Genomic DNA, 14616 nt, shown 5'->3' with positions numbered 1-14616 from the left:
TTATGTAGGCCTATTCAAAGTTAAATGTCATAGCTAGGCTTGTTCTATATTGATTTTGCCACCTCACTATTTTCCATGTTTTAAAAAAAAAAAAACACAATAACCGGTTTAATTATGCAGAACCAAAGACAGGGAAAAAAAAGCATTTCCACCATTTCAGGTTTAAGGAGAGTGAGTGTGTGTTTGTGTGTGTGTGTGTGTGGGGGGGGGGGGGGGGGTGCAGGGGGGTGATAATATTACCAGCTGTGCAGTCAGAAATGTTTGCCAGCAGCTACAGTTGCAAAAAGCTAGATGGATGTAAAGGTAATTCAAGTCTGGCTAGCTTCTTCATTTTCAGCGAGGTGACTGTGTAGTGACTTTATTTTGCTCAGTTTCATCAATGTCTCCATATAGGTGCATGTTTCATGTTCTGAAAAGATGCCATGTTATTCCGCCCAGTAAGACAGTTCTAGTCATCCAGATTGCGCCTTAGCGGATGTATGTAGTGCAGCAGGCAGTGTGAATAAAAGCAAGTTCCTTGTGCTATAGTAACAGATTGGCGGTGAAGCACACCACTGTAAAGTGCATCATGTTTAACCTGTTAAAATTTTAAAGTTGTTTAGCACGAAACTTTACTACGTACACAGCTACTGTGTGTGTAGGTACTCATGCGATATACATTTGGAAAGCTAAGATTCTTGAGATTTGATTGATGTAAACCATTTCAAGGTACAATCACAGCAGCCACCAACAGACCACTAACATACAAACAAACACTTACAAAATGGCGACAACTCACCTATGGAGCCTCATAGTAGTCCACTGATGCATAACCTCCTGACAAAAACTTGGTACACTAGAAAAGGTACAAACAAACCAATTATGTAAAAATATTTAGTCCAAAACACATTATTACATTAGTAAATACCCACGGACTGTGATTCAAATTACCGGCAGATGTACTTAATCTTTCAGGTATTCTCCATTATAACTTCAGTTCACTTGTGAATATCCCTTATCGCTTGTTTTAAAAATGGCCACTGGGCTCTGACCTTTCGATTGACACCTCATTTGAACCAGTAGGACCTTCCATGTCCTGTCCATAGCCTTCAATAGACAATGAGAGTCCATGCTGAAGGGCCGTGCCTTCTCCCATTCCTTCACGAAAAGCTTGAGCCTATTGCAACCGATTGTGTGGATGACTGGCGCATCGTATAGCCAATGAATTTCTGAATGCTTTAGGGGAGAGTTTCAACACTTCAATTTAAAAGTCCCTGCGTAAAGCTGCGTAACCAGTGACAAGTGTCATAATTTTTCTTTAATCAAGAATAGTAGCCTTTTTAACCTAGGTATGTGTTCATGGTTACCAGGGGCCCTTTGGACTCTCCAAAAGGTGATTTTGGTAAAACACATGGACATATCCTTTGAAAAACATTTGTACAATATTAATTTTCTTTGGTATCGTTATCAAATTTGAACTTGGACATGGAAAGGCTTCATGCTGTGGTCAATTGTGGTTTCCAGCTAATAACTCCCAGCTGTAGTCATCTGCAGCCATCTGTACACAAAAAAATAACAGTAAATCAGACAGGGGAAAAAACTCTTACTTCTCATTGTGTTCAAACTTCTATTACTAAATGCATGTACTACAAATGGTTCAAGAACAGCTTTAATTATACTTTTGGTATGCCTTGGATAGGCGTTTTAGGCTAATTTTATAGGAGATTTTCATGCACACTGAATACAACGTTGTTATGCAAAAGTCAATAGGGAGTAATTTTAGTTTTTTCTGGTTGTTGAACCTACTTGTCCACCAGGCATCTATGAGTAAATGATTATATACACATAGTCCCCTCCGAAACTATTGGAACAGCAAGACCTATTCATTTGTTTGTGCTATTTACCAAAGACATTTGGGTTTGAGATCAAAAGATTGGTTGGAATGAAAACCTGCACCTACACCGGCACTTTCCGGATAAGATTGGACACCCCTGATCTAATACCTCCACTTTTTCCCCGATAAAAAGTCCTTTGTTGAGCTGCCAGTGTGTTTTGGATTATTGTCTTACTGCATGATAAAGATCCTCCCAATTAATTTGGATGCATTTCTCTGTAGACAAAATGTTCCTGTAAACTTCTGAATTCATTCAGCTGCTACCATCTAGAGTTACATCATCAATAAAGATTACTGAGCCTGTTCCAGCAGCACATACAAGCCCAAGCCAGGACACTACCTCCACCATCTTTCACAGATGAGCGTGTATGTTTTGGATCATGAGCAGATCCTTTCTTTCTCCACACTTTGGCCTTTCCATCACTTTGGTAGAAGTTAATCTTGTTTCCAGAACTTTTGTGGCTCATCTCAGTATTTCTTTATGATTCCAAATTGACTTTCTAGTTCTTACTGCTGATTAGTGATTGTATCTTGTGGTATGTCCTCTATATTTCTGCTCTCAAAGTCTTCTTCGAACGATGGATTGTGATACCTTCACCCCTGCCCTGTGGAGGTTCTTGGTGACGTCACTGTTGTTTTGGGGTTTTCTGTCATCAGTTGTTGTTGTTTTCCTTGGCCGACCCATTCGGTGTCTCTTGCTCAGTATACCACTGGATTTTCTTTCTTTTTCAGGACATTCAAAATTGTTGTATTGGCTATGCCCAATGTTTGTGCAATGCCTCTGACTGATTTTCCCACTTTTATCAGCTTCAAAATGGCTTGCTTTTCTCCCAAATACAGCTCTCTGATCTTTATGTTAGGTTATCATTTTAACAACAAATTAGAAGCTGAAGGCTAAAACCAAGAGTAGATGTTCAGAGCTATTTATTGTTTAAACAATCAATCTAACAGGACACACCTGGGCAACAAGAAACACCTGTCAGTCACATGATACAATATTTTTGCTCGCCTACAAATTGTGGTCGGAGGCAAAATGCGCTATGATCTATGTCATTTAACACATCTACATATAAATATCATGAAATAAAAGCTGAAATTCTAAACTCTCTTCTCATATTCATCTTTTGATCTCAAACGACTTTAGTCTACAGAAAAAACAAATGAATTGACCTTGCCGTTCCATAAGTTTCGGAGAGCACTGTATATGCATACACCCTTAGTACCCTTATTGATATAACGTGCTTCTGATTGCCAGACCTGGCAAAGTCAAGCTCCATTAAATCTTTACTCTGTGCCAAGAAAGCAGAAACCTCGTCTGAATCGCTGAGTCACAGCCTCTCAGAATCTAATCTCACGCTGTCCCACCCTGTGCTCCAATAATACTGCCCTGTCGTCTAAAACTGGGACCACTGTAGGTATTTATTCAGCGAGTCTTCTTAAGCGTTAATAGCACTTATTCTAGCTGTATATTATCAGCTGTGCCTATAGCTATGGAGAATTTCTGCACTTCACAGAATCGTTTGGTATTTTTTAAGACTACTCTAAGACTTCTTTGCTAGTTGTATGTCTAAAGCTTCTCACACACAAAGAAGTGTTTGAATATATTCAGATACTGATAAAGTGTTAATAATTTTCTTGGATGTCAGTTGTTCTTACAGGCTGAAGGTACTGGCAGAGAGTGCAGCTATGATTAGTGACTTTATTCCTAGCACTTTCTTGTTAATTCAGGCTGGCCAGGAAAAATAAACACAATGTTTTTTCTATGATCATACGCAAGCGGTGGAAGTTGGCCACCAGTCGTAACCACTGCTAGTGTAGGTCTTCTTGCCAGTAGTGTGATTCATTGAGAAACAAGTTAACTGTTTAAGCCAAATTATCTAGTCACTTTGAAAGCTGGTTCGTGGTAGGTGTAAAACACCTAGCCAGTCACCTCCTCCTGATATTGTTAACTGCAGGTTATATTTTGTTACATGTTGGCTGTTTGCCCGCTCTCTGTCCTCACAGTGACTATGTTTACATGGACAGCAGTAATCTAATTATTGACCTTATTCTGAGTAAGACAATATTCTGATTAAGGTGTTTACATGAGTTGCTTTTAGAATATGCCTTTCATGTTCCCGTGTTACATGTTATAGAACATAGAGCGATTAACAGCACACGTCATTACGTCCCCATGCCACGCCGTCCGACGTCCCTCCAGAATTTCACGTATCAGCATACAGCTCGTCTTCGTTATGGTACCGTATACAATTTTGGGTGTTTCATTTTTAATTTTACGAAAGCTTCAAGTGCAGTTAATTATTTGTCATGCTATACGTGCAAATAGACGACTACTTGAAGCCATGGGCTGCGTCCCAAACCACGTACTTACCTACTATATAGTATATACAAATACATGTATTTCACCTACTATATAGTAGGTAAGTACGCAGTTTCGGACGCAGCCGTGCTCTCTTATTTGCCGTTAAACAGTTGAGCACTGCCATGTGTGTATGTCCTGTCATAAAATACGGGGAAAACTCCCACACGACGTTAATAGTGTGATTAAGGTGTGTACATGTCTGTAATGCGACTAAAACAGGAATACTCCACCTGTCTTAATTCGATTCGTGTTTACTTCGAGTATGACTTTAATCGGATTAAGAGAATCAGTAATCGCTGTTTACATGCTAGTTTCGTAATCAGAGTATTGTCTTAATCGGGTAAATATCGGATTACTGTTGTCCATGTAAACGTCCTGACTGTTTTGGGGTGCTAGAGCAGGTTAGCCACTAATTGTAGGGTTGGCGGCTTGATTCCTGACCCACATGTCTCCACATGCCGAGGTATCCTTGGGCAAGACACTGAACCCCAAGTTGCTCCTTGCTAGCACCTTGCATGGCAGCTCTGCAACCATTAGTGTGTGTGTGTGTGTGTGTGTGTGTGTGTGTGTGTGTGTGTGTGTGTGTGTGTATGTGTGTGTGTGTGTGTGAATGGGTGAATGAGAAACAGTGTAAAGAACCACTAACCTTATAAAAAGCAGTATATAAGTGCAGACCATTTACCATTTAGAGTCTTAAAAATTTTTCAAACACTGAACATTGTTTCTGCCAAAGAAGAGAATCAGGATGGCCTCAGGACAGGTTTTATATCCATAAAGCAAGAGATTTGCGAACCTTGTATAGCAAATGTTTGTATTGTGAGTGAAGCCATATTCCCAGTCATTTCCTCTCCTGATTAGCCACTATAGTGTACACTGTAAACACTGCAAGTATCTCTGAACGGTATAATGATGTACTGATTACACACAATACCACATTGTCTCTGTAAGGCAAGCATTTAGCCAAGGCAGTTTCCTCATCGTGTAACCTATACAACACAAAAAGCTTCAACCCCACCCCTGCTGAAACAATCAGTTTTAATTACTCAGATACGGGAAACATTCCGGTGAATATCAGCATCGTTTAAAGTTGAAGTCATTCTGCCTTTAGAAGATATTCTCGTTTTTAAATCGCCAGACTTCTTATTTACAGCTGCATATTATTTCATTAAGATTAAACTATTGTGCTTGTTCTCATTTTTGTTGTTTCTATAGTAACAGCTCATTCACAGGAACGTGTAAATCTAAGACAGATTTATAATTATACGCAAAGAAAAGTGTATAGTTGTTGCTATGGTAAAGGTTTATTTAATCTTGTGTTTTCCAGATTTTTTTTTTTTGGCTTATTGATTTTAAGGCAGGAAAAATAGAGGCTGGTGTTGGGACAGCTGTTTATAGCTGCTATAACGCAAGTGATTACAGGAACTACTTTGTTTCATGGATGTTCCATAAATGTATCCATCCATCCATCCATCTATCCATCCATTTTCTGCACTGCATATCCTACACAGGATCATGTGGAGCCTGGAGCCAGTCCCAGGGGACTCGGCACACAATGTGGGAGACATCCTGGACGGGGTGCCAAACAATTGCGCACGCACACACTATGGACAATTTGGAGATGCCAGTCAGCGTATAGTGCATGTTGGAGAGAACATGCGAACTTCGTGCACACTGCGCGGAGGCACAAATCAAACCCCCAGCTCCGGGGGGGGGTCTCCGAAGTTTAAGCATAGTACACAAAGTCTCAAGAGAAACAGGACATTTTAGACAAAAGTACATCACCTATGCAAGCAAAGTACTTCTGAGGCTATAGGACGTAAGATTTCACAAGAGAAGAGAAGTGCAGAGATGGAGTTTTCACTACATATTTATACTATGCATACTTTAGATTTATTGAGCCATTTTCATGGCCATGGCCAATTGCATTTATATTATGTCACTCTTCTGCAGCCTCCATATTAAGTTCTAGACAAACGACTAATTTCCTGTTCCAGACTGGTTAGATTTTTTATTTTCCCTCTCACATTTTTTTCATTCAGGCACTCTGCAGTGATGAGGTGCTGGAAGGACCATCTTATTTTTGTTGGAATTTTGAGTCAGACAAGTAAACTTATACTGAAGAAAATTGATGGAGGATCCATTTAAGCAAGTCCAAGCAATCAGTAATGTTTGTCCGAGTGCTGCATAGTTTCCACGGCGTTCTGCAGCAGCTCTGTGCCGTATTGCCTGCAGCAATGTGGAAGGCCCTGTGGAATTCAGCTCTGGCCCTGTCTGAACATGCCACAGCATATACGGCGCTCAAACTGGGTCCAGCGTCTGCAAACAGGCCAGCCTTACATGGCAGAGGAGAAACAGACAGGGCTGAGTGCTTTGCTGGCTTTATCCAACTGCAGCAGTGCTGAAAAAAAAATCTTTCAGTTCAGGATTCTGAAATATTGACTATGAAATATGAATTCAGAAAAACAGATTTTTGCCTAACAAGAGCTCCTCGGAAAAGAATAGATATTGAGATGTAAAGCAACGCGGTTTTCTTTTCTTGTTGAGTTTCTGTAAACATTTTGAGAATTTCACTCTCCCTTTTAAAAAAGTCTTCCTTTATGCTTTATGACACTCCGGTGCTCGGGGTGTCCTGATGAATCATGAAATAATCATTTGGGCTAAGTTTTTAAATAAGGAGCTCACATGTGAACAGAAAGTTATCTCTGTTGTGACTACAACATGTTGTTTGTGGATTCTTTAGATAAACCTGCTGACATTTTATTTGATTAGCTAGCATACAGCTGTCCAAAGAACATGGGCACCAGATAATGCAGTTTTACATCTGAGGTAGTAAAAAGGCCATCTTAGGGCTACTTCTGTGGTTAATAGGGATGCATCGATACTATTTTTTTTTTCCAGACTGAGTTGGAGTACATGCAGAGTCTGGGAGTGTCTCAGTGCTCAGTGCTCGCAGAGCTGAACTACTCTCAGTTTATCCTCTCTCTACTCTCGCGAATACCTTTATGTGCACACAATAGATTTGTAATGAGCACGCTTGCTGACACTGTTCTGCTCATTCAGATTTTCTAACCTGGCGCTCTCTAGTTAAAGATAAATGCCATGACATAACATCAAATTCAAGGTCTTGATGCTCACGTACATGACCTTGGCTGGAACAGCACCGCCCTACCTAACTCTCTCCTGAAGGCTTACGTTCCCTCACGCAATCTAAGATCGATCAGTGACCAACGCTCAGTAGTGGCTCAAGGTCCCTATCCAGACCCTTTACACTACGTGTCCCTCAGTGGTGGAATGAACTTCCAACCTCAATCCGGACCGCAGGGTCTGTCACTATCTTCAAAAAACAGCTAAAGACCCACCTCTTCCGTGAACACCTAACTAACCCCTAAAAACAAAAAATCTTACTCTGGCTCTTACACCTGTACTCTGTGCACTTTCCTTCTTCAGGAACTCAATTAAAGATCATGTATAGTAGCACTACTTGTATTGTTCTCTGCTTGATATATCGCATTGCTTGAATTCCCTCATTTGTAAGTCACTTTGGATAAAAGCATCTGCTAAATGAATAAATGTAAATGTAAACATGTTTTTTCAACTTCAGTAGAATCTCTTGATATTTTTGAAGAGAATAGTTCATCTGTTCTGTTATTAGCAACACAACATACACATATGGTATCAGATGATGGTGTCTAATTGAGCATGGTATCGGACCATGATACCTGATACTAGTATTGGTACTGCTTCATCCCTAGTTATTAATATTTAAAATGTTGTGCATGTAAGTAGACAGGAGTTGTTTTAGTCAGGGCATCGTTACTATTCAAAGCCATTTACAAGCTAGATTGTGTTCACTACAATTTAAGTTACCTATAGTTCCTGAACTACAACCCCAATTCCAAAAAAGTTGGGACACTGTGTAAAATGTAAATAAAAACAGAATGCAATGATTGGCAAATCTCATAAACCCATATGTTATTCACAATAGAACATAGAAAACAAATCATATGTTTAAACTGAGGAAATGCACCATTTTAAGGCAAAAATAAGGCCATTTTGAATTTGATGGCCGGAACACATCTCAAAAAAGTTGGGACAGGGACAACAAGAGGCTGGAAAAGTAAGTGTTACTAAAATTTTTATTTACATTTCACGCAGCGTCCCAACTTTTTTGGAATTGGGGTTGTACATGGAAGATTGTCATCTAGGTGCCACACCAGAAAAGCAGTGTGAAAGTTTGAATTTTTCCAGTTAGCCTTTTTTGGTTAGTCACCTTCTTATTTCAGTATGCAAATATTACAAACAAGCAAATCTTTAAGTTCCATGACACGCATTGTTATAATCACACTCATAGACGGAAACACAGTTCTCACGTTGATGCCGAACCCGATGTTGAAGACTTTAAGGAGCTGCACCTTATTTTCTTATTCATCCAGTTGGAAAATACAATAAGGAAATTTCAGCTATCGTTTATAGTTTTAATATCTCGTCAAGTATGTGTCCTTGTATTATTGTGTGTCATTATCTAATCATCCTCACTGCATGTTTGTATTTTAACAGAGACCTGAGGTTTAACAAAATTAAAGACTTGCAGCCGGGCTCTTTCAGACGACTGAGGAACCTCAACACGCTGTAAGTATGCCGTGCCATTAGGCTGCCTCACTTTGTTTTCATGCGCCGACAAACTTTTATGAGTGTGTGTTTACTTTGACAGTGTGCTCTAGGCCGCTGATTTCTGCTTCAGGCCACACATGCAGGTCACCTTGTAATCCTTGCAGAACTGATTTTTCCTGCTCTTGTAGGCCACCATTCAACATCACACAGCTGCTCAGCTAAAATGCATTCAGATGATTTACATGTATATAAGACAAATATTTATGTATGCCAGAGCACTGTTGAATTCATGAATCTGATTGGTCAGGTGTTCTGACCAATTCATTTATATCCAGTTTGTTAAATTACGCCTATTAAATGTAAACGTAAACGGGTAAAAAGTATCATTTGTGGTTCTTTAATTATTATTTTTTTAAACATCAGTATATTGCTGTGGTATAAGATGAATAAAACCCTAGGGGACATGCTGTTATAGGAAAATAACCAACTATGATGAGGTAACAGTAACTCTGATTTGCCTCAGATCATCATTTCTTCATCAATTCTTTTCCTGTAAGCACATGTCCCATAATGTTTTATTCCTTATATACAGTATATAGACAAACAACAAATTACAGGGAAAACAACAGTGTTTTAAACGTTGTTGAGACAACACGAGCCACCAGAACAGATTCAGTGAATCTTGGAATAGATTTGTCTCTGGAACAGAGTTTGATGCTTTTCTCTAAACTGTCCACTGACACTTTGTGAATCACTGGCAGCTACAGTCAGTACGTTTACATGGACAACAATAATCCGATATTAACCCGAATAAGACAATACTCTGATTAAGAAACTAGCATGTAAACAGCAATTATTTATGATCTTAATCCGGCTAAAGTCATACTCAAATTAAACACGAATTGAATTAAGACATGTGGAGTATTCCTGTTTTAGTCGTATTACAGACATGTACACACCTTAATCACACTATTAACGTCGTGTGGGAGTCACATTTTGTGACAGGACACATACACAGACGGCAGTGCTCAACTGTTTAACAGCAAACAAGAGAGCTCAGCTGCGTTCGGAACCGCGTACTTACCTACTATATAGTAGGTGAAATACATGTATACTATATGGTACGTAAGTACACGGTTTGGGACGCAGCCCACGGCTTCAAGCACTCGTCTATTTGCACGTATAGCATGACAAATAATTAACTGCACTTGAAGCTTTCGTAAAATTAAAAATAAAAACACCCAAAACTGTATACGGTACCATAACAAAGACGAGCTGTATGTCGATACGTGAAATTCTGGAGAGAACGTCGGACGGCATGGCATGGGGACGTAATGACGTGTGCTGTTAATCGATCTATGTTCTATAGCATGAAAACAGGAGCATGAAAGGAATATTCTAAAAGCAACACATGTAAACACCTTAATCAAATATTGTCTTATTCAGAATAAGGTCAATAATTAGATTACTGCTGTCCATGTAAACGTAGTCAGTATGATTAGTCTCAATCTGGAAACAACCTTATGGGTTATTTTAATAGCACAGATGATTTGCATGAGAACTTGATATCTGTTATAGTCCTGGACTAGTTGAACGTTCTCTTTGTTGCTATAAAAATAATTTTGATTTGTTTCCTTCAATTCCCAAAAAAGTGCTGTTTGACAGAATTCATGATGCATGCCTCTGCTGTATAAGCATTTGTTTAAAATGTCTGCCGTTGTTTTGTTGTGTTATTTTATTTTTCTCCCCACAGCCTTTTAAACAACAACCACATCAGAAGAATCCCAAAAGGAACGTTTGAGGACTTGGAGAACTTGAAATATCTGTGAGTTGACTCATTTCTTTTCACCTGATCTCAAGTGTCTGACTGATTTTTGAGGAGAGGTTATAATGTGCATCATTTATATTCTATGTAGTCACGAAGCATTAATATCAATCATGTTGAGTGCAATTCCCCCTTAACAGTGCCCTCTGAGTCGGAGTTTTGAATCTCAACAATCATTGTTTGAGCAATAAAACAAATCTCACACATTATGGCACTTAATTGCTTGCGCTGTGCTTTGAGGTGTCTGAGATTCGTCACCTAAAGGCATGGGAGAACAGAGACAGCTTGTTAAACAGTCCTTCCCACACGTCTTACTTTTGTTAGTCACAGATCTGTGAAGAAAGCCTCAGCTGTGCTGTCTGCGTTTACATTTGCATACAGGCGGTATGGCCGCATTTCTCCTCTTTAATGTAACACCTGCTTTACCCATTTTAACTTCTTTATGTGTCTGGCAATGTTTACTGTAGTCGGGGAGGCTGGCTGACTCGTATCTTAATGTGCATTATTAAATAAATGATCATTTCTGTAGTAACAACTAATTCACATCAGCTAATAATAAACAGGTTTTTAAAATATACAGCCATTTAGCAAAGAAAAGCTTCTAATTTGATATGGTGAGGTGGGGGTAGTGCTTCGCACGTTTGCCTCGTACCTCCGGGGTTGGGGGTTTCCACGAGGTACTCTGGTTTCCTCCCCCAGTCCAAGGACATGCATTGTAGGCTGATTGGCATTTCCAAACTGTCTATAGTGTGTGAATGTGTTTGCGATTGTGCCCTGCAATGGGTTGGCACCCCGCCCAGGGTGTCCTCCGCCTTGTGCCCCAGGTTCCCTGGGATAGGCTCCAGGCTCCCCTGTGACCCTGTGTAAAAACATGGTTGGATGTATATGGTGAGGCTTTCCGTAAAGACATGTTTATTTGACATTTGTGGAAGGAGTCTCCAGTGTCAGCACTTTCATTCAATATTCAGCTAATTTTCTTTAATATAATATAATATAATATAATATATAATAAGTATTATATAATGTCTTTAATATAAAGGACTTCAATTTTCTGGTTTCTTGGTAACTATGAACAGACAGTTCTTTAATTACTCAAAAAATGTAATAGTGCAATAGTAATGTAATAGTTACAGCACTTGATTCAAGATTTTATCTTGAATATGTCATATTCACAGTAAAACAGGCTGTACAAGGGAATTCTTACTCTGCATTCCTTCTGGTCACCATCAGTACTTTACAGGTATGAGATTAAATAGAAATTATACTGTAATATGCTGTATAATATACTGTACTATAGTGTATATACACTGTAGCATTCTATATACTATATACTATAGAATACACCTTTGTTGATTATTTTCCTATAACAGTGTTTCATTCCTTATGTAAGTTACTGATGATGATGCAAATCAAGACTTGAAATTCTACTCATATACATACGAGTAGTTATTATATAATAAGAGATAGCTATTGAGAATGACCAGAGAAACATTTACATTGCATGATTTAAAAAAAAAAAAAAAAAAAAAAAAAAAACATATCCAGTATACTTAGAAGTTCTATGGAGTATATTTGATGGTGCTCTTTGGTGGAGAAAAATTTCAATGCAAAAAAAAAAGGTCATCCAAGGCACACTTCTAATTTGAAATGATTTATTTTACTTAAATGGCTACTTCATAGTAGAAATATTAAAATACGTGGACGTAATGGGCTGCAAACCCAAATTTCCATTGCATATTCATGTATATGTCTAGGGCTTGGTATTTGTAATGATGGTACTTTAGGGTTACAAAAGACAGAAAACCATTTCGAGTCATTTTCTTATTAGTCCTTATAGTGATGGGGTGTGCTCTGTAGTGGAGAGGATATTGTTCACAGTGAGGGTAACCCGGTGTGCCTGTAATTATAGTGGTAATTAAACTATTTACAGCTAAGTGTAATTTGTAAGCATGCAGCTTTAAAAGAGTTGCATTCTTGGTTCACATCTTTGTCAGAGGTTAAAAATCTTTGTACAAACTGGTGCAGTGTACTTAATAATAAAGAAATATAATTGTACAATCACCAGAAAGGCAGTTTAGTTGTTCTATTATGTTTTGCAGCAGACAGCATGAAGTCCATTGTGTAAAGTCAGTCAGTTTGTTAAATAAAGTTGTGTCTGTCACCAACTTGACCACTTCCAATATCGCTACAGTTAGGTCAAAAAATCCAAACCAGACATTTGAATTCATTTTGCTGTCATTACATCTGATATCACTTCGGAACTCAGACTTAATTCTACAGACTGTGGTTTGGAAAATACACTTTCAAATTGACTCAGAGTAGCCCAATTTTGAAAATGACTCAACCTTAAACAATTGCACAAACACATGACCTACTGCTATGTGGGTTTATTTCAAATCGTCTAGAATTGACTCCTAAATTGAGTGTTTAAGACTTCCATCTTGCCTAGTGGAATCTAATTAGTGCCAAGCATGACAAAATGACATTTCTAGACAACATATTAGAATAGATTTTTCTCCAGCATTTGGGGTGGGGGGGGGCACCGGTAATGTGCGTAATATAGGAATTTGATTTGGAATCTGACTTATTGGAAAGAAATGGATATTGGGAATGATTTGTGGGGCTGTCTTTAAATTTCAGGCATTTGGAACAAGTAATTAGACTTGTATCACCAAATGAGGTTCTGATGTGCTTACTTGGTGGTCCACATGAAAATTAAGCTTGACTTATTTTCATTATATTGCTTCCATTTCTGTATACCTGTATAAGTCCTTCCGATTTGAATTTCAAACAATGTATTTTTGCAGTTAGTAATATCATTTTCATCTCATAAATTGTTTGTTTGGTCTACTGGGAAACCCCTACACATTTTTTCATATAATATATAGTTCTGAAAACAACAGAGTTTTCTAAACTGAAAGGTGTTTCTCTTTTGCATGTATCTCAAAGTTGTAGCATTTTAAATTCTGGTTACCCCAAAAGTGAAAAGGGAGAAAAGTACATGTGCATAAATTTACTGTGGTGTAGGAGCATCATAGACATTTTACCAGACAGCACCTGATTACAAGCTGAATCAATTAGGCATCTGTCAGTTTCTCTATTGCATGTAGCCAAAAACAATACAAACTCAAGCGTCTTCAATTTGCCAGACACTACTGGAACTTCAAATGGGATCGGGTTCTATGGTCAGCTGAAGCCAAAATAGAGCTTTTTTCCAATAAACACCAGAGGTGGTTTTGGTGCACACAGAGAGGTAGCCATATGGAAAAGTACCTCATGCCCACGGTTAAATATGGTGGTGGCTCTTTAATGTTCTGGAGCTGTTTTTCTGCCAGAGGACCTGAACATTTTGTTAGGATACATGGCATCATGGATGCTATCAAATGTCAACAGATATTAAATGAAAACCTGACTGCCTCTGCCAGAAAGCTTAAAATGGGCCGTGGTTGGCTTCCAGCAGGACAATGATCCAAAACATACATCAAAATCAACACAAAAATGGTTTACTGACCACAAAATCAAGGTCCTGCCATGGCCATCTCAGTCCCCTGGCCTGAACCCCATAGAAAACCTGTGGGGTGAACTGAAGAAGAGAGTCCACCAACGTGAACCTTGAAATTTGAAGGATCTGGAGAGATTCTGTATGAAGAAATGATCTCAAATCCCTTGCCATGTATTCTCCAACCTCATCAGGCATTATAGGAGAAGACTCAGAGCTGTTATCTTGGCAAAGGCAGGTAGCACAAAGTATTGACTAAAAGGGTGCCAATAATTGTTGCACACCTATATTTAACTAATATATTTTGGGGGATAAACCTGTGTTGTGTTTGCAGTTATCTGCTCTCGATATCCATGAGAGCAGAGTATTTTGTGATTTTTTTAAACAAAAGATCAGAAGGTTAAACAATAAAGACAATTTTTCACAGCCTTCTTTGCTCAAGGGTG

At 38.7% G+C, this 14616-nt stretch overlaps 1 protein-coding gene across 2 annotated transcripts in view; it reads left to right on the top strand.

Annotated features, from left to right (window-relative positions):
- The window catches only part of LOC108270173 (peroxidasin), a 70496-nt gene that overhangs the window by 15745 nt on the left and 40135 nt on the right, over positions 1 to 14616 (top strand). For both annotated transcript variants that reach the window (XR_008396952.1, XM_017476585.3), the window contains exons 2-3: positions 8793 to 8864; positions 10600 to 10671. Coding sequence is in view for 1 of the 2 variants with exons in the window: in XM_017476585.3 (XP_017332074.1) it covers positions 8793 to 8864; positions 10600 to 10671 (144 nt within the window). In the remaining variant the exon portion in view is untranslated. The remainder of the gene's footprint in view (positions 1 to 8792; positions 8865 to 10599; positions 10672 to 14616) is intronic.

Source organism: Ictalurus punctatus, chromosome 9 (assembly GCF_001660625.3).
Source record: "Ictalurus punctatus breed USDA103 chromosome 9, Coco_2.0, whole genome shotgun sequence".
Taxonomy (NCBI): Eukaryota; Metazoa; Chordata; class Actinopteri; order Siluriformes; family Ictaluridae; genus Ictalurus; species Ictalurus punctatus.
The sequence above is the reverse complement of the archived record's forward strand: the minus strand, read 5'-3'. Positions and strand labels throughout refer to the sequence as shown.